Here is a 22,173-nt window from a genome sequence, read left to right as displayed (position 1 = left end):
TATTCTATTATAGTGTTCAATGGCATTACATCCTAAAAAAAAATATACATACCTTAATTAAAAATACTTTATTGCTAAAAAATGCTAATCATCATCTGAGCCTTCAGCAAGTCATAATCTTTTTACAATAGTAACAACAAAGATCACTGATGACGGATCACCATAACAAATATAATAATAATGAAAAAGTTTGAAATATTTAAAGAATTGCCAGAATGTGACAGAGAGACATAAAGTGAGCAAATGCTGTTGGAAGAAAGACGCGGATAGACTTGCTCCATGCAAGATTGCCAAAAACCTTCAATTTGTAAAAAAAACACAATATCTGAGAAGCATAGTAAAGCAAAAGCACAGTAAAACGAGTTATGCCTGTATTTTCTAATACAGTTACTAGTCATTAATTTCTGTAGGAAAATAATTCCTAAAACTATAAGGCTCAAAAACCACACAATGTAGACTGATGTGCTATTTATTAAATATTAAATAATTTTAAAACTTTCAAAACCGAGATGATAAAAATACTTAGTCTAAAGTTTATTAAAAGAAATGGCTTTCGGGCTTCCCTGGTGGCGCAGTGGTTGAGAGTCCGCCTGCCGATGCAGGGGACACGGATTCGTGCCCTGCTCCCGGAGGATCCCACATGCCACAGAGCGGCTGGGCCCGCGAGCCACGGCTACTGATCCTGCGCGTCCGGAGCCTGTGCTCCGCAGCGGGAGAGGCCACAGCAATGAGAGGCCCGCGTACCGCAAAAAAAAAAAAAAAAAAAAAGAAATGGCTTTCTTCTTTGGTTGAATATATTTAATAACTGGGAAAATTTGATTAAATTAATTTTCTTTACTGTGATCAAAATAGAACTGCAGGATAATAAAACTGATTTTGATTTGCTTATTTTACCTGAGTAGCTTTATCTTTCATGCATGAAGGGTAATGAACATGAGGATCTCGTGGCCACTGTCCTGTGAGATAAGGTCCTGTTATCGTATCCAAAGAAGAGGTTCGCCTTATTGTACCAGAGGTTCGAACTTGATGAGATTTTGGCCTGTCCACTATAAAAAAGTGAAAAAAGATTAGTCACTAATGAATAAAGTAAAACTTAAAATTATTTAACCTTCATAGTTTGTAAAATATCACTCTGTCAATTTTCCCTACAATATATATTTACCCTAATAGCCCTCCTGCGTGATGTGATGAAATTTATAGACCCTCTCCCAAAGGAAAATACATTCACATATTAAATTTTGCATACACTTCCAGGGCTGTCACACTCTACAAAGCCCATCCATTTTAGAGACCTATTCTAAAACCTGTATATCATCTCCACTGCCATTACTTTAATTAAGACTTCATCATGTCTCAACTGCCAGTTTCCCAAATGCTATCTCTGCATCCACCCTAACTAAATCTTACAGTACCACCTCCCTCCACTGCTTAAAAAAATTTCCATGGTTATTCACTGTCTTTAACTTAAAGCCCATTATTTTTCACAATTCAGCTCCCATATACATCAATACTTGATGTCTTGCTACTCCTCCATAAACCCATGTTAACTACTAAATGCCATACAAACTAACTGCAATTTCCCAAATGTAAAACAGTCACTTCTCTGCCTCTATACTTTCTATTATCTCCTGCACCTAAAATGTTCTCCTTCCCTGTTCACTTGACAAAAACTTATCTTAAAGATCAGCTCAGGTGTCACACTGCCTCTGTGAAACCTTTCCCAATGCCCTTCTTTTCTCCATCTCTGTCCTTTTTAAAGATATACGCACTCTCTGCTTGCATGGAGCCCTAAATTTGTCTTTCTTCCCCAACTAGAGCATAAGTTTGGTCCCTACAGATTGAAAAGAAGTTGATGCTCAATACTTATGAATAAATTTATTCACAGCTACACAAAAATAACATGTATAAAGAATCTTACATTTTAATTCAGCTTCCTCATTTATGGATGAAGAATTTGAAGCCCAGAGGGATAAAATTAAATCGTCCAATGAAATAGAACTGCTAACAGGTGATAGAGGTAAAAAGGAACCAAGATCTCCAGATATTCTACACAGTTCAATCAATCTACTATAATAATCTACTTCTCCTCTCCATATAGGTACCATCGGTACCTCTGCTGAGAATTAAAATGATCATACTGAACTCTATAGTTTCTTTACAAAGAAACTATAAAGGATTTTTCATATATGCATCTCAAATAAGTTACTACTAATGTGCATTGAATAATAAAATCCAGTGGATTACAAGCACCAAGGCTCAGTCTTACTCAGAGTTATATCTCACATCAAACAAAATGTCTTGCACATTACAGAGGGCTAAGAAACATTTGTTATTGAATACTGTCCTTTAACTATCCTTCTGAAACCAAAATACAAAATTGGGTTTTTTAAATTGGAAAACAAAAGAAAATGCAGCATACTGTGAACTATCATATTATTTACATACAGTCATCCTCATTTCTATGGGGGACTGGTTCTAGGACCCTCACGGATACCAGAATCTGAGGAAGCTCAAGTCCCTTACATTTGGCCATCCACCTCTCCAGGTTCCACATCCTTGGACATAGAGGGCTGGAGGGCCAATTTTATCTTACAACTGCAGTTCTGATTTCTTCTTTGACCCAAGAGTGTTAGAGAATATCTGAAAATTACAAAATTTCCTCCCTTTTTTTTTTTTTTGGCGGTACGCGGGCCTCTCACTGTTGTGGCCTCTCCCGTTGCGGAGCACAGGCTCCGGACGCGCAAGCTCAGCGGCCATGGCTCACGGGCCCAGCCGCTCCGCGGCATGTGGGATCTTCCCAGACCGGGACACGAACCCGTGTCCCCTGCATCGGCAGGCGGACTCTCAACCACTGCGCCACCAGGGAAGCCCTCCTCCCTATCTTTATTACTTAGCTCTAATTTTATTTTGCCATAGGCAGAGAGTCAGGACAGTCTATTTCTACTCTTTGGAATCACCTGAAATTTTATTTGTGACCAAAAATCATGGTCAATTTTTATAAATATTTCAGGAGTCATGGAGAACATATATTTTCTGTTTTCAGAATACAGTTATTTTTCTTGTACATCAGCTGAAATAAAAATATAGAATATAGTAATAATAAAATTATTAGCTTTATCTGTCACAGACTTAGAGAACTACTCTAAAATTTCTAAACTACTCTTGAAATATAACAATTTTCTTTATCTCTTGCAATTTTTATCATTTAAATTTAGTTCTGGGGAATTCCCTGGCAGTCCAGTGGTTAGGACTCTGCACTTCCACTACAGGGGGCATGGGTTCAATCCCTGGTCATCGGGGAACTAAGATCCCGCAAGCTGCGCCGTGTGGCCAAAAACAAGAAACAAACAAAAAAAGTTTATAGAAATTTAGTTCTGTATAATTTGGTTACATATTGATTCATGACATCATCATTATGGCTTATATGCTTCACCATTGTAGTCTGTTCCATTTATTACTTTTAAGCTCTGTCAAATTGAACATTATCACCCGTTTATGCTTTCTTTCTATTATGATGTGTCTGGTTTGCCTATTCTTTTATTTTCAATTTCTTTCAATCATGCTGTTTCGGTGTGACTCTTGTATACTGTATGCAATTAGGCTTTTTGAAAAAACTTTAGGGTATGTCTTCTCCTTATAAAAGGTATGTTCATCCCACTTATATTTGTTATAACAAACTTGATTAAACCTGTCACATAACTTTTTTCTTCCTCTTATAATTCTTCCTTGCTACTTGTTTTCTATGTTTTACTGTCTACTTCTTTTTCTCCTTACCTTTTCCCCTACCATAGGTAATTCAGAAGATATGCAGATTGTTTTTAGTTCTATTACTAGGAATTACTTCTATTAATTCTTTTAAATATTTTTTCTGGCTATAAAAGCAATATGCACAAATTTTAGCAACTTTACGAAACACGGAAAATTAACATGTCTCTCTCATAATCTGATTTATAATAATTTGTTTAAAACTTCTTAAAGTTACTTTACATTCCCTCCACCAAGAAAAAAAAGACAAAAACAGTTTATCCCTTGAAAAAGAACATTTATAGCAATAAAAAAGGCCTAAAGGATAGCCACAACCAGAAAATGAAAAGCCACTATATGCAAAAAACTTGTGCCTGAACTTTAAACTGCTCCAACTATTATGAAAGTTGTATGTAGTCTACTTATAGTTATTAAAACCCCTGTTAACTTGGTGAACAATAGAGATCATTTTTATGTTTTATAATAAGTATATAAAGAATCTATAAACAAATCCCTTGATACATATAATATTCTAGTCTATACTTTTTTATTATATTGTTAATCACTGGACCTTTGTCTATCACTTTCAAAGGATCCTATTTCTCCCCTTAGTGTCCATTCTCTCTGATTAGCTACTGTCAGAACTGTGGTCTTCAAGTTATTTTGACTGAGTACTCCTAATAGTAAATATCTAAGGATGCAGCAATATGTGCAGTTATTTATTTATAAATGAGGTATATATTATATTACTAATATGTTATAAATAGTGTAAACCTAAGTAGAAATTTACGTATGATATAAAAAATAAAAATATGTATGAAAAAAATGGAAGTTACATTTTCTTCCTGTATCTCATAAATGGGTGGCCTTAATTCAGTGTGAAGACCACTGGGATAAGGGACTTTAAATTGGGTGCTCCCAAGTCCCAAGGACCAGTGGCGGCCATCAACTCGGACTCTGAAAACCTAGGCTCCAACATTTGGTGTAGAAACACTCACCTTGTGCTGAGTATCAGAGGGGGGCATTCTCACCAATGAGAGAGCCAAGAAACAGATTTGGTAACCTTTTTCTGGGACAGCGTGGACCGGCACTTCTGGTGTCATTAAATTCATGAGTTTTCTTGTATTCTCCCTTAACCAAAAAGAGCTTTTGTACTTTTAAATGTTGTATAAATGTGTTATATAGGTTTTTGAACTGGAAACTTCCTGAAATTTATATCTCCATGCGGTTACCATAATCATAATGTAATAAAAGGGAAAAATATGAATTGGGTGCTAAATTCAATCTACAGATTGGCCAGTTAGCTCTGTGATTTAACGCTATTGCTTAATTGTGTTAAGAATGTGTAAACAAGCACCACACATTACCAATACCAAAAAACAAAAACGGTCTGCCTTAAATAGAATAAGGTAGGACAACATGGTATCGATATCCTGTTATAAAATTCACTCTATCAGTCATGATGTTTTAAAAAATTATAGTATATGAAGTAAATATACTTGAAAGGTTATATTTCAAACATATGCTTTAAAAGATTCTCACCATTGCTCATACAAGGAAAATTTCAAAGATATGTAGTTGTTAGTAATTTCCACGTCAATTATTTGAAGGGTAAAAATTCAAAATAAGTTTAAAAATTGGCAAGGATAGTACTCTTCCAAGATATGATTAGCCATAATAACCCCACTTAACCAAATATCAGTAGGGCCTTATTTACCAACAGATTCATCATAAGCAGTGCGATTCTATTTTAACAAGATGAGTTATTGCTATTATCCAAACTGTCATGGCAATGAGTTAGATTTTAACTGCCTCAACATCTAAGCCTTGATTCTCCCAAATTTTTATATATTTAATTTGCGGTATTATCACCTACCAATTCAGGTTTTACAATTTAGTGCAACAATAAAGATCAACACTGGTTTTTCATTATAGTAGTCCCCTCTTATCCTCAGTTTCACTTTCCACAGTCAACCATGGTCTGAAAATATTAAATGGAAAATTCCAGAAATAATTCATAAGTTTAAGACTGGGGGGCAGAGTCAAGATGGCAGACTAGGAGGACATGGAATTCACATCTCTGCACAACTAGGGCACCTACCAGGCACTGGTGAGGGACCACAGACACCTAAGGGGATGGGAGAAACCCCCAGCAACTGGGTAGGACGTGGGGCATGGGGAGAGTGAGAAGGGGAGAAGAAGTCGAGGTGGGATGGGACTGGCGCCCCTGAGGGGTAGCTGGGGGAGGGGAAGGGATCCCACCCCCAAAGGGGGAAATTGGGGGACCATTGGGAGGGCAGAGGATCAAAAGGGAGCGTGGCCAGGTCTCCCTTGCCCACTTGGGCCCCTGGGAGCCTGCTGAGATCCCGGTCCTGATCCTCTGCCCACGAAGGCCCCCTCCAGCTGCATGGGTCCTGAGGGAGTGGCAGGGAGGGAAGGGGGAGCAAAAGTAAAGGCCAGACCTATGGGACTGGAACCCCTGAGGGGTGGCTGGGGGAGGGGAGGAGTTCCTACACCCAGCGGGACACACCCATGGTTAGGGGTCCAGTGGGGACTGGGGAGACCCCGGGGGAGATGGGGAGTGGGGTCGTGGAGGAATGGAAGGGAACGTGGCCAGTGCTTTCCCTGTCCACTTAGGCACCAGAGAGCCTGTTGGGCTCCCGGGCCTAATTCTCTGCCCTCAGAGCCTCCCTCCTGCTGTGCAGAGCCCAAACCCAGCCCCTACACCCCCACCCAGGGCCCTACCTCTACACTCAGAGAACCCCTCCAATGAGCTGGACCTAAACCACACCCACACACCCTCACCCACGGCCTTGCCTCCAAACTCCAGAACTCCACACTCTGAAGGCCCTCCTTTGGAGGTGCTGCTTCTCCCCTTCTGTAGGTCCTAAGTAGAGGCCCTGACCGATGCTTGAACATCGCCTGCCCAGGCCCCACCCCCAAGGCCTTTTCTGGCTGCATGGGTCCTGAGACTAGGCCCTACCCCATGCTCAAACAAGTCGCCCCCCACCAGCCTAGGTCCCGCCCCACCGTAACCCCTGCCCCTGCCTAAGTTCCACCCCTGCCTAAACTCTGCCCCACATAGCCAAGGCTTTTGTTTTTCCTTTTTTCCTTGTTTAGATTGGGGTTCTGTTTTACCTTGTGGTTCTGTTTTACCTTGTTGATTAATTGTTCTTCATTCATTTATATGTTTATTTTTTCTAATAAATCTTTTATTTTCCTAATTTTATTTTATTCTTTATACTTTGTTATTGTTCTTCTCCTTTTGGCTTGTTCCCCCACCCCTCTTTTTTCTTTTTCTTTTTTCTGTTACAGTTTTATTTTACCTTGTTGAAGTTGTTTCAATTATATTATTTTTCCTAATATATTTTTTATCTTTCTAATTTTATTTTGTTTTTTATTCTTTGTTATTGTATTGCTCCTTTTCTTCTTCTTCTTTTTTTTTTTTTTGGCCACGCCACAGCCTTACGGGATCTGGTTCCCAGGCCACAGGTTGGGCCCGAGCTCCGGTGGTGGCAGCTCTGAGTCTAAACCGGTGGACTAACAGAGAACCTCAGACCCCAGGGAATATTAATCAGAGTGAGGCCTCCCAGAGGTCCTCATCTCAGCACCAAGACCCAGCTTTATCCAACTGCCTGCAAACTCCAGTGCTGGATGCCTCAGGCCAAACAATCAGTAAGACAGGAATACAGCCCCACCCATCAAAAAAAAAAAAAATGAAATGACTAAAAAATATGTTACAAATGAAGAAGCAAGGTAAAAACCTACAAGACCAAATAAATGAAGATGAAATAGGCAACCTACCTGAAAAAGAATTCAGAGTAATGATAGTAAAGATGATCCAAAATGTTGGAAACAAAATGGAGAAAATAAAAGAAACATTTAACAAGGATCTAGAAGAACTAAAGAGCAAACAAACAGTGATGAACAATACAATGACTGAAATTAAAAATACTCTAGAAGAAATCAATAGCAGAACAACTAAGGCAGAAGAATGGATAAGTGAGCTGGAAGATAAAATGGTGGCAATAACTGCCAGGGAGCAGAAAAAGAAAAAAGAATGAGGACAGTCTCAGAGACCCCTGGGACAATATTAAACGCACCAATATTCGAATTATAGGGGTCCCAGGAGAAGAAGAGAAAAAGAAAGGGTTTGAGAAAATATTTGAAGAGATTATAGTCGAAAACTTCCCTAACATGGGAAAGGAAATAGCCACCCAAGTCCAGGAAGCGCAGAGAGTCCCATACAGGATAAACCCAAAGAGAAACATGCCGAGACACATATTAATCAAACTATCAAAAATTAAATACAAAGAAAAGATATTAAAAGCAGCAAGGGAAACTGTAATTAAAAATCTTCCAACAAACAAAAATCAAGGACCAGATGGCTTCACAGGTGAATTCTATCAAACATTTAGAGAAGAGTTAACACCTCTCCTCCTCAAACTCTTCCAAAAAACTGTAGAGGAAGGAACACTCCCAAACTCATTCTATGAGGCCACCATCACCCTGATACCAAAACCAGAAAAAGATATCACAAAAAAAGAAAATTATAGACCAATACCACTGATGAACATAGACGCAAAAATCCTCAACAAAATACTAGCAAACACAATCCAACAACACATTAAGAGGATCATACACTATGATAAAGTGGGATTTATCCCAGGGATGCAAGGATTCTTCAATATATGCAAATCAATGTGATACACTGTATTAACAAATTGAAGAATAAAAAGCATATGATCATCTCAATAGATGCGGAAGAATCTTTTGACAAAATTCAACACCCAGTTATGATAAAAACTCTCCAGAAAGTGGGCATAAAGGGAACCTACCTTAACATAATAAAGGCCATATATGACAAACCCACAGCAAACATCATTCTCAGTGGTGAAAAACTGAAAGCATTTCCTCTAACATTAGGAACAAGACATGGATGTCCACTCTCGCCACTCTTACTCAACATAGTTTTGGAAGTCCTAGCCATGGCAATCAGAGAAGAAAAAGAAATAAAAGGAATACAAATTGGAAAAGAAGAAGTAAAACTGTCACTGTTTGCAGATGACATGATACTATACGTAGAAAACCCTAAAGATGCCACCAGGAAGCTACTAGAACTAATCAATGAATTTGGTAAGGCTGCAGAATACAAAATCAATGCACAGAAATCTCTTGCATTCCTATACACTAACAATGAAAAATCAGAAAGAGAAATTAAGGAAACAATCCCACTGACCAGTTCAACAAAAAGAATAAAATACCTAGGAATAAACCTACGTAAGGAGGCAAAAGACCTATACTCAGAAAACTATAAAACACTGATGAAAGAAATCAAAGATAACATAAACAGATGGAGAGATATACCATTCTACTGGATTGGAAGAATCAATATTGTGAAAATGACTGTACTGCCCAAAGCAATATACAGGTTCAGTGCAATCCCTATCAAATTACCAGTGGCATTTTTCACAGAACTGGATCAAGAAATTTTACAATTTGTATGGAAATGCAAAAGACCCCGAATAGCCAAAGCAATCTTGAGAAAGAAAAATGAAGCTGGAGGAATCAGGCTTCCTGACTTCAGACTATACTACAAAGCTACAATAATCACGACAGTATGGTACTGGCACAAAAACAGTAATATAGATCAGTGGAACAAGATAAAAAGCCCAGAGATAAACCCACGCACATATGGTCACCTTGTCTTTGACAAAGGAGGCAAGAATATAAAATGGAAAAAAGACAGCCTCTTCAATAAGTGGTGCTGGGAAAACTGGACAGCTACATGTAGATGAAATTAGAACACAACCTAACACCATACACAAAAGTAAACTCAAAATGGATTAAAGACCTAAATGTAAAACCAGACAGTATAAAACTCTTAGAGGGAAACATAGGCAGAACACTCTGTGATATAAATCATAGGAAGATCCTTTTTGACCCACCTCCTAGAGTAAGGGAAACAAAAACAAAAATAAACAAGTGGGACCTAATGAAACTTAAAACCTTTTGCACAGCAAAGGAAACCATAAGCAAGACCAAAAGACAACACTCAGAATGGGAGAAAATATTTGCAAATGAAGCAACTGACAAAGAATTAATCTCCAAAACATACAAGCAGCTCATGCAGCTCGGTATCATAAAAACAAACAAACCAGTCCAGAAATGGGCAGAAGACCTAAACAGACATTTCTCCGAAGAAGACATACAGATGGCCAACAAATGCATGAAAAGATGCTCAACATCACTAATCATTAGAGAAATGCAAATCAAAACCACAGTGAGGTATCACCTCACACCAGTCAGAATGGCCATCAAAAAGCTACAAACAATAAATGCTGGAGAGGGTGTGGAGAAAAGGGAACCCTCCTGCACTGTTGGTGGGAATGTAAATTGATACAGCCACTATGGAGAACAGTATGGAGTTTCCTTAAAAAACTAAAAATAGAACTACCATATGACCCAGCAATCCCACTACTGGGCATATGCCCTGAGAAAACCATAATTCAAAAAGAGTCATGTACCACAGTGTTCACTGCAGCACTATTTACAATAGCCAGGACATGGAAGCAACCTAAATGTCCATCAACAGATGACTGGATAAAGAAGATATGGCACATATATATAACAGAATATTACTCAGCCATAAAAAGGAACAAAATTGAGTTATTTGTAGTGAGGTGGACGGACCTAGAATCTGTCATACAGAGTGAAGTCAGTCAGAAAGAGAAAAGTAAATACCACATGCTAACGTATATGTATGGAATTTATAAAAGCGGTACTGATGAACCTAGTGGCAGGGCAGGAATAAAGACGCAGACATAGAGAACAGACTTGAGGGCATGCGGGGGAAGGGGAAGCTGGGATGAAGTGAGAGTAGCACTGACGTATATACACTATCAAATGTAAAATGGATAGCTAGTGGGAAGCTGCTACATAGCATAGGGAGATCAGCTCAGTGCTTTGTGACCACCTAGAGGGATGGGATAGGGAGGGTGGCTCATGAGGGAGGGGATATGGGGATATATGTATACATATAGCTGATTCAGTTTGTGGTACAGCAGAAACTACCACAACATTGTAAAGCATTTATACTGCAATAAAGGTGTTAAAAAATAATAAGTTTAGGGCTTCCCTGGTGGCGCAGTGGTTGAGAGCCCGCCTGCCGATGCAGGGGACACGGGTTCGTGCCCTGGTCCGGGAAGATCCCACATGCCACGGAGCGGCTGGGCCCGTGAGCCATGGCCGCTGAGCCTGCGCGTCCGGAGCCTGCGCTCCGCAACGGGAGAGGCCAGTGAGAGGCCTGCGTACCGCCAAAAATAATAATAATAATAATAATAACAATGATGTTTAAAATTGTGCACCATTCTGAGTAGTGTGATGAGAACCATCCTGCTCCATCCAGCCCGGGACGTGAATCATCCCTTTTTCCAGCATATCCCACCTGTTAAGTCACCTAACTAGCTGTCTCAGTTATTAAATTGACTGTCTTGGTACCATAGTGTTTGTGTGTAAATAACAACTATTTTACTTAATAATGGCCCAAAGCACCAGACTAGTGATGCTGGCAATCTGGATATGCCAAAGCGAAGCTGTAAAGCGTTCCCTTGAAGTGAAAATGTCAAAGTTCTCAACTTAATAAAGGAAGAAAAAAATTAAATGCTCTGGTTGCTAAGATCTATGGTAAGAACAAATCTTTTATCTGTGAAATTGTGAAGAAGGAAAAAGAAATTTGGCTTGCTTTGCTGTTGCACCTCAAAACTGCAAAAGTTAGGGCCACAGTGTGTGATAGGTACTTAGTTAAAATGGAAAAGGCATTATATTTGTATAAGATACTTTCAAAGAGACCATGTTCACATAACTTTTATTACAGCATATACTTATAACTTTTATTATTAATTGGTGTTAATCTCTTAATGTGCCTAATTTATAAAATAAACTTTATCATAAGTATGTATGTATAAGAAAAACATAGGATATTCAGGGTATAATACTATATGCAGGTTTAGGCATTCAACTGGAGGTCTTGAAAGATATTCCCTGTGGATAAGGGCGGTCTACACTATATATTCAACACAATAAATTGTTTCTTATTTCATGATTATAGTTGTGATTAGAATATATATTTAGTTTTTAACTGATCACAGTATTTCTCTACTAATTATTACAAAATTACCTCAGTTCAAGTAGATAAAATAAGAGGATACCTTATCAATTAGAAACATAAATTAGTATCCTCAAACAGTCTTTGAATTTACAAGAGCTTAAAAAACAATAAAATTTAATAAAAAATAGTAGCAATAAAATTGCTAAAATCAATATTCTAAAGTATGAAAGAAAATCAATTAAATAAATACTTACCATCATTACTTAAGCTAAACAGGCATCAGGAAAATAGTAATTTCATATGTAGTGAAACCAGGTGATCACTAACACTAAATAAAACCACTGCGCCACCAGGGAAGCCCTCAACATATTTTTTAAACCAGACCAAATTGATTCAGATGCATCATCAGCCTTGGGAACCACTGAGGTCCTAAAGCAATGTTTCTCAAAGTGTTAGACATTTGTTAAATATGCTCAATACTGGGCCCAATTTCTCATCAACAATGTGAGACTCTCTGCTAGTGGGACCAAACAATGTGAATTTTAAATATGTATCTCAAGTGAATTTAATGGTACTAAAATCTTAAGAACCTATGTCTAAACGATTGGGACTAGATCCTTTAGAGTTGCAGGTGCTCAAAAATAAAATCATTTTGTTGATTATAATCTACTCCATTTAGAGGCACTGAAAGTTTGAATATAAATCCAAGAAAATATCCTGCTGCAAAAAAGTCAAACAATTCTTCGAAATCTGCACTTAGCAGCTAACCTTCTAGAATCTAGTAAATTTAAACTTCTAGTCATCTCCTTCAAAAAGGTCACTTTCTAAACTGAGTGCCAGCCATGACAATAAGAACCTTCAAACCTAAATTCAAAGCACTCTAGACAGAATGCTTAGGAATGCTTTCTTAGAAAGATGAGATAACAGACAAAAAGTTCAATACAGCTTCTTTGGAAAGATTCCCTCCCACCCAAACAGGGCATTTTGCACACAAAAGTTAACTACAATAAAATTTGCTTCCTAAAAAAATACAAGAAATTCTGAAAAACTACATTAAGTAGGTTCCTTTTTATAAAATCAAAGTGCCAAAGAAAAATAAAATATATAAGCAAAGTAAAATTTAGATTTTAATAATTAATTTGATTAAAGAATTTAAGCCTGAGTCTCCAAATATTACAGTATTTTATAGCCTTTTTATTTAAAACCTTTATCTTTTAAGAGAAAATAAGTGTTTCATGATGTCTGAATTTGCTCCTTCATATTATAATTTCAATCCTTATCACTGAAATCAAAATAACAAATTCATGGAGCAGAGACTGAATATAAGACATTAAGTTGCTTTTCTTCAACTTCAAAAAACCCTGAAATGATATAGTTCCTAATTTAGTGATCAAAAATAGCCAAAAGTAAATACGGGTAGAGAATATCTTGCTATTGGTTCACTGAGGTTAAGCATGAACTTAACTAAAGGTCTGTTTTGTTTTGTTTTTTATAAATCTATTTTTAATTTTTATTTTGGCTGCGTTGGGTCTTTGTTGCTGTGTGCGGGCTTTCTCTGGTTGCGGTGAGCAGGGGCTACTCTTCATTGCAGTGCACAGGCTTCTCACTGCAGTGTCTTCTCTTGTTGAGGAGCACAGGCTCCAGGCACGCAGGCTTCAGTAGTTGTGGTACGTGGGCTCAGTAGTTGTGGCTCGCGGGCTCTAGAGTGCAGGCTCAGTAGTTGTGGCGCACGGGCTTAGTTGCTCCGCAGCATGTGGGATCTTCCCAGGCCAGGGCTCGAACCCGTGTCCCTTGCATTGGCAGGCGGACTCTCAACCACTGTGCCACCAGGGAAGCTCCTAAAGGTCTGTTTTCTTAATAGAAATTTGCTTCAGTATTTCTGTATTGAGAGCTACTTCCTTGAAAGTTATAGTTTTAAATTTATTATCACTGTTGAAGAGTCTCTCCTTGACCAAACTTTAGCCAGGCTCCTCTGAACTCTTTCCAATTAGGCCCTAAATTTTGGGCTTCTGTGTTCATCTCTGTATTGTCCAATTTTAGCAAGAATCCTACTATGTCAGTTTAACCAGAATCCCCCACCCTCAATATTGATCACGCTGGATATCTGATTAGGTTTCTCATCTCCACCATCCCCCATGTAATATCTGACCACCTGGTCTGCCTTCATTAACAATCCTATTTAGGTCTGTTTAGCCAGAATCCCCCTTATTTTGATGTTTCTTTCCTCTCAGTAATTTTTTATCTACTTACCCCACCCTTCTACTTGGCTATACATCCCCAGTTTTCCTAGTTGTATTCCAAGTTTGAGCCCAATCTTTCTCCCCCACTGCAAAATCACATTACAGTGGTCCCTACAACTATCGTGATAGTCTCCCTGAATAAAGTCTGCTTTACTAATCTTTATCGAGTGTCATGAACAATTTTTTCTTAAACATCACTACCAACATTACGAGTAATTTTCTCCTTGCCTCACGGTTACAGAGAGAAATTTTCAAAATAAATCCTTCCCCCCACCACCAAGAAAAAAACAAATTTAAAGAACTGTGTAACTAAGAATAAAAAAAGTAGAAAGGAGGAGACTGGTATACCTCTCTAGCCAATCTAATGCACATTAATACTGATCATCTAATCGAATTATTGTTAGATTCAGTTTTCCAAAATCAGCACAGTCTAGGCACCTCACCAACGGCCTTTACGGGCCTTCCTTGCTTAAAATATAAGAAGATAAAAAGTTAGCCAAATACATGGGCCACATAAAATAAAATCATCAAAATCAAATGAACTTCAGATGAGACAGGAAGGACACCAGATCTGAATATGCTATCTGAAATAAAACTAAAGGGCAAAAACTAAAGCCCTCTCAGTGTGAGTAGATTCTGAAACACTAATCAAGACCTGGAATCCTGCCATAGAAGCAATCTAGAAAACATGCCGAAATGACCATATGGCTGCCCTGCAGAAATCTGGAAAGGAACCAGTCAAGAAGCTGACAAGAGAAACAAACATGCTTCTCACCAAATGAGGCCTGACACAGCCTGTAACCTGAGGTCTGTCAAGAAAAACAAACAAAAAAATGTAGTCAAGCAGCCATTTAGGAATGATTCTTCTCTAGGTTATAGCTCACTCAAATTTGTGTCAAATGATACATAAATTGAGATACGACATTTGGAGGAAGGCCTTCAGCCTGTTTTCAAAGAAAACCCAAGAGAGTATCTTCTTGTATCAAGATTGTAAAAGAAAACTTCACCAAGATGGCCATGAAGGCTGGTGACAAGCACTGGAAGAATACACAACAAATTAAGATGGAGTTCTGACATCTGGAATATATCTATAAAGAAATTACATATATGGCAGCTGAGATGCTAAAGATTTTTAAGTTCAATTTTTTCTGGTGGAAAATGGTATTTCTTTAAGGAACCCTGGCAAAGTCATAATTAGTAGAAGAACATTCTATAAACTTTATGAACTTCCAATGAATTCGATTAATAGAGCTTCCAAACATCTAAAATCTTATATAACTAATGGTCTCAAATGTTAAAGAAATAATCACAAAGTATTAGCAACTATAAAACAATGAAAATAAGATGACCAAAAATGGATATTAATATAGTAAGTGAAAGGAAAGCAAATATTCCTTAACCAGAAGACAAAATGTTTAACAAAATTTTGTTTCAAAGTACTTAACTTCCAGTTAAAGCAATGGTAGAACTTAGAAAATTTTTAACCAAATGAGACAGATCCACTATTATATCCCAATTAAAAAAAAAAAACTAACAAAAAAGACTAAAATAAAGGCTATAGAATGGGCTATATCTTTACCACAGTATGACAACCAATATTACTGATCAAACTCCTTGATTTTTAAAGTAGGGAAAACTGTGATCTAACAGTTCAAAACAAGCTAAAAATCTTCTTTAAATGACAGAAGCAATGAAAAACCTCAGAATTAGAAAAACTAAAAATGATGTGTTTGAGAGCAAGGAAGATATGAAAAGAGAGGTGATCAAACTCAGGAAAGATTTAGAAATAAAAGAAAAACTTATTTCAGGAATGAAGACTAAGTTAACAAGAAGCACAGTGGGTTAATGCCTTTCCAAAAGTAGAAAATGGAACATAAGACAAATTTTAGAATTAAAAGAAGAGATAAAAAGATCTTAAGAGACAATAATTAATATGTAACTTAAGCAAGACTGTCCAACATATGTTTAGTAGGAGTCCCTGAAGAAGACCAAAGCAACAAAGCAAAAAATGATAAAAACTATAATAAAACTCTCCAGGAATAAAAGATAACTTCAAACTACATATTGAAAGACTATACATGTATCTGAGAAAATGATACAGCTGATACAGCCCAAATCAAACACATTTTAATGACGCTAAAGTGACCTTCAAGTATAAAAACCCATAGATTAAAACTTCTTATAGTCTTGTATATTCTTGCTACATAATACATGAGAACTCAAGGAATATTGTTGCCATAAGTCTGTCCTGAAGAATCTACCAGAGAATAGCTTCAAACAACCAACAGCTTGGAAAGGAATTAACATAAGGGCTCCTGGAATGTGTGAGCCATTCAGGTAGTAACTTTCAAAGGAGAACAGAGTAGCAGAATGCTCAATATCTCTAAGGTAAGTCTTCCATCATTACATGAAAGAAATGACCAGAGAAGGATTGTAAATTCATATAGTTATTCTCTCAGCACATCTGTAAGACTAAGAATTTCCAGAATATCTGTAGTTATTAAATTGCTTATAGAACCAGATATATATACATATATTTTTAAACATTTTAATATTCCTCCAGTATTTTATTGTGTTGACTCTGAGAAAAATTAATGTTAGTCTTAGAGACGTAACCTAGTAGAGAAATTAGCTCCTGCCCAACCTAGTGGAGAAACTAATTGAAATGGAGCATCCATAGTGACTCCATTAATAGAATTTTTGCCCATCCCCTTCCTCTAGAGCTGGCAATTACAGAGTAAGGTTTGAAAGTCAATCCTACAGAAGCCTGCAGCAAGAACCAGGAATGGATCAAGGAACGGGAATTCCTCTTATGGGGAAAGGTGGAGTTTACCATGGGATAAGGTAGAATAATGGGCTGAGGGGCTTGAAGAGAGAGTCATTTGGAAAAAAACAAGATGGAAAGAAGCCTTGAAGAGGACCTTCACCTTGCAAGGAGCTAAATCTATAAGGATCTGCTTTTTGAAGGAACAAAAGTAAGCAGCCTCTGTCCACATCATCCCAGTATCTATGGAACAGGTCAATAAAGAACAAAAAGTCCTAAAATAATTTTCAAGACCAAGAAAGAACTGATTGACTATTAATGTTATGGAATCAGGGTCTTACCACTATTACAAAAGGACAAAACCAAATTTTACCATGTAATACAAGATCTTTATGATGAAGTCTGTATGATGACTATAGTTCCTCTGATCCTGAAAAAGAATCTGAAAATTATCAGCTTTCTCATCTCTTATTTGAATAAAGAATACTGACTTAATATGGCAGAGAAAGCACAACAGTCTCCTAGACAAGTAAATATCTCTTCTTAAATCTATACTGAAAATTTGTAGAATTCTAAATCCAAATACATTTTAACAACATACAATTTATAATGAAAATAAGATGCAAGCATTTAAGTCTAAGTTATAAACATTTTGTTTAGGTAATAAAACCTACAGATTAGCTCATAATAGCATAATAATAAGGTAAACAGTTAACTCCATGGTTAAGTAGAAAAGATTAAGGAGAAAGGCTTAGGAAAAGAGTAACTGCTTAACCTCAATAAGATATGACTGCTAGTCAAGCTAATTTACTGATGGTAGGCAAATGATAAACAGTACTCTGAACTGAAAATACATCTGGATACCACAGATTTGCTTCATGCAAAAGAATCTAGTTAATTAAACCTAGCTGACTAGCTGCATTTTCCCCCACATCGTGTCCCCAAATCCAGCAATGGTGAATATGTTGTTGACTGGGAAATATATAACTACGCTTCTGTAGAATAAACCCAAAATCAATAGGCTCAACAGAATGAAGGCTTCAGAAATAAGAAAACACAGATGTTTATTCTAGCATTTACTTTCATAAATATTGACATCAAAGAATCAAATATGTAGCTGTGAAGCAGTAATTTATCTAAAATTGGATGCTTCATTAAAGCTGGATATGGCCCAAAGCTGCAGGAAACATCCTGAAGGAAAAGGTCTTATACAAATGATACCTTTGTAGAGGCCATGGAGTAAAACAGAACATGGTAAAAACCAGTTCCGTGTTCGCATACACAGGACACCTTCCACCTCAACAATTCTACAAACATTGTGCATAAAAGGTTGCCAGGAAACACTGCCAAGGACTGGGAGCAACTTCAGAAAAAATAAAATAAAACTACTAGTGGCATGACTAAGTGTAGGGGAAAAGTGTCATAAAATATTTTAGAAGAGCATCATATTTTATTCCTCCAGAACAGGCTTAGAACTGGCCATTATAATCTTAGTCAAAAATGGTCTATTGATATTACTGATTGAACTGTACTTCAATCAAAATGGCATTGCCCAGGAGCTACAAATGGACTGAAGTCACAAAGTTCCAGAGTTTGTTATTAGCATCTAAGTTAATTTTTTCCCTTAAATGATGAAAGAACATTATTCAATCCAAGAACCCAAGAAATGAGTGAACAAATATCAGACTACACTTTTGGATATAGCTTGAATCATTAACAATACCTACAATAGCTAGGGCATTTGTAATAAAAACCTGAACAACACTTCCAGATGTACTGAAAAGACTCTTCTCAACATGGGAAGAAAACAAAACCACAGTACAGAAAAGAGGTGGGTCAACTGCATTTTTGTCTGCCTTTTTTCTCCATTCTTTCCTTCTTCACCTCTGACCAGAATTTTTTAAAATCCTTTCTATGTAGTGTTTGTGACAGGACAAGTACGAACAATGTATATTCAAACATTATGAATAATACAGTTAACTTCTTTTTCATGGATATGTCAAATCACTCATTTATTTGTCTCTCCCCCCCCATATTTTAACTATTTTACTTTCATTTAAGAATGAAATAAGAAAGTGAAACCTAATATGATTCACTAATCTATTTAGTTTATACTTAAATGATAAATCTAAGACTTATCTACCAGAGGGTGGGCTCCTTCCTAAAAGTAAAGCTCTTGTCTTTTTCTGTTTGTTTCTCTAACAGCTAGCACAACTACTCAAGTTTTGTTGAACCTGTGGATATCAGTTATCCATCCTTTCCTTACTTTTAATGAAATTAATACTCAAAAACTAGAAATCACCTGGCATATATTATGGAACTCATTAGCAAAGGAGCCTTTCTGGAAGAGCCTCAAATAGAATGGCTCCACATTTCTTTTTAATATTCTGTATGTGAGGCTCATCTAAAATCATTGTGAATGAAGTGCAAGAGAGTGACAAAAATAACTTGAATTCAGATCTCTATCATCCCATTTTCCACATTTACATAAAAGGCTATGATTTCCATGCTTAGGTATTTCACAAACAGGTCATTAATATAGGTTCATATAATAAATAACTCTTCATATAGTGCATATCCAAGAAAAACAACATATTTATATAACAAGACCACTTAATAAGATCACTAAACTTCGTGTCCTGCCAGGCACTCTGGGAGACCATGGATTTATTTCCACATGGCTATCAATTCTTAAAATGTCTCCGAATTGTTTTGAAAATAGTCTCTTAAATTATTAATCAATCAAAGAGTAGTTATAGCATCTTCAGTTAATGAAAGTAAATAGCAAATTATATAAAACTAAATATATTCCACCAAGATCACACAATCGAACTTGATGAAGTATCTCTCGCATATTGACAGAAGCACTGATAACAATGGACCACACTTGCCTATGTGATGGATCACACGAGGTAAGAGTGAGACTCCCAAGGTGAATTTTCAAAGTGGCTCCAGTAGTAGCAGCTGGCAGACCACCTTTCTTTAAACTGTGAGGTGCAGTAAAGTTGCTAATGCTAACAGCTACAATTTTTTAAAATTCGTGGCTTATCACAATAAAAACCCAATGTGTATCTTCCTGGCTGACAGATGGCCTTCTATATGATCATTCAGGGATTCAGACTTCCTTCATCTTATGGCTCCACCATTCCCCCAGGGCCTTGGTTGGAGTCCTCTGCTAGATTCTCTGCTTCCAGCTGGCAGATGAGGGAAGAGAATGAATGACGAGGATCAAACTAGTGCTTTTTTATTGAACACAGATGAAAATGTTGTATATCACCAAGCCTTATCTAATTGCAAGGAGGGGTAGGAAAAAGAGTCTTGATGTGGGCCAAGAGGGAGACAAAACAAGGTTTGGTGAATAATTAGAAGTCTCTACTATAGAAGGGCTTAACTCCCTTTGTCTGAATTACCTCGGAGATAGTTTGAGCCAAATTTTAGAGTAAGTCTTGCTAAATTATTACAATTGTCACCATAAATAGAGTGATCTAACTTAATCTAATTTACAGTAATCAGTAGATTACCTTACACTGACACGGGATCTTTGCCTGACAAGGAACAAGTATGGAGCTATTGAAAGATAATAGCATTTTCAATACAAAGTGAGTTCAGTTTACAAAGAACTTGATGTACACAATCGAGGATGCTGAGATGAGTCTTTTATGTCACAGAAAGGATTATGAACTTCAGAATTTTTTTTTTTTTAAAGAAAGACTATGTTTATAAAGAAAGACTGTGCAATGGGTAAATTAGAGAGCGGTGACTAATGGCAGGGGAACCACTTAAGAGGCAGCAGTTCTAACAAATCAAGCAATAAGTAATAACGGAGCCGTGAGGGGATGGAAAGAAGCTACCAGATTCAGGACATAATTCTAAGGAGATGGGATAAGATATAGTGATCAGTAGGATGAGAGAAATGAGGGAGGAGGGAAAGTTAATAATTATGCTGCAAGAAAGTTAAGAACCCAACCCAATGATGCTCTGGGTCTGAAAGTCTTATTAATAAATTATTGATTTTCTGCTAGTAGCATAGAAAAATACACTAGACCACTTTTTCAAAGCATGTTACCTAAGGGAATATGATATATTCTATGTGAAACATAGGTGGAATATACTTTAAATTAAAACTTCTTATACAGATGGTAACGAGATCAGCAAGAAGGTAAAGAGCATGAGCAAAACATCCAAAGACAATTATAATGATATTTTTAAATATGTGGATATGTAAACTTGCAGGATGTAAGCATTATGTCTGTTTTAATTTGCTATATACAGTTACCACCTAGAAGAATACCCACTCCAGTCAGTAGAAATGCAATAACGACAGGTTTCAACACTTCTTTCAACTTTGAATTTAAATACCAACATAATATTCTGCTCAAAAATCACAAAGCCAACTCCAGCAGAGAAAATGATCATACACTTACTAAGAAAATTAAACTGTAGATAACTGGATTGTCATTCTAAATTACGTTAGATGATTCAGAAAAGGTAATTTATATGTAAACTGATTAATTTGTTTCTCCAAACCCATCCAACAACTTTTTACCAAATAATCCTTAAGTAAATACTTCAAAGAATTCAGCATTTAAGACATGCCTCCAGGGCTTCCCTGGTGGTGCAGTGGTTGAGAGTACGCCTGCTGATGCAGGGGACACGGGTTTGTGCCCTGGTCCGGGAAGATCCCACATGCCGCGGGGCGGCTGGGTCCGTGAGCCATGGCCGCAGAGCCTGCGCATCCAGAGCCTGTGCACCGCAACGGGAGAGGCCGCGGCAGTGAGAGGCCCGCGTACCACAAAAAAAAAAAAAAAAAAAAAGACATGCCTCCAGAAGGAAATATAATTGTATTATAAATAGCAAATTTCCCCATAACCACAAAGATGTTCAGAATTCTCATCTAGTTAGATGTCCATTGGTTTTATCTTACATGAGATAAGTAAAGTCCCTAAGTCACTACCACTTCGTATATTAAAATTACCTATAGCATTATGAAAAGATGACCATGAATTTCTACTCTATATGAAGAAAGTATCAGGAGCCAGTGATTATCCAGTGATTGTTGAGAAAGGAACGCGAACTTTACAGCATTCTCTCTTTTATACACATACATACACACCACACACACACGCACACAGATATTGTGTAGCCCTTAGGTATAATCAAATTAGGTGACCAATTTTTTTTATCTGTACACAAATTTTTTTAACATTTTTATTTGTAATAGACCCAACCTTAACCAAAATGTCCTCCAATAAGTGATGGGTAAGGAAACTGTGGTACATCCATACTGTGGAATATTGCTCAGCAATAAAGGGAAA

The 22,173-nt window shown here is 37.1% G+C and overlaps 1 protein-coding gene across 3 annotated transcripts in view; it reads right to left on the bottom strand.

Moving 5' to 3' along the window:
* The window catches only part of GLCCI1 (glucocorticoid induced 1), a 118,154-nt gene that overhangs the window by 82,998 nt on the left and 12,983 nt on the right, over positions 1-22,173 (bottom strand). For all 3 annotated transcript variants that reach the window (XM_030857218.2, XM_030857216.2, XM_030857217.2), the window contains exon 2: positions 895-1,046. In XM_030857218.2, the coding sequence (XP_030713078.1) occupies positions 895-1,046 (152 nt within the window). The remainder of the gene's footprint in view (positions 1-894; positions 1,047-22,173) is intronic.

This window comes from Globicephala melas, chromosome 9 (genome assembly GCF_963455315.2).
Source record: "Globicephala melas chromosome 9, mGloMel1.2, whole genome shotgun sequence".
NCBI lineage: Eukaryota > Metazoa > Chordata > Mammalia > Artiodactyla > Delphinidae > Globicephala > Globicephala melas.
The sequence above is the reverse complement of the archived record's forward strand: the minus strand, read 5'-3'. Positions and strand labels throughout refer to the sequence as shown.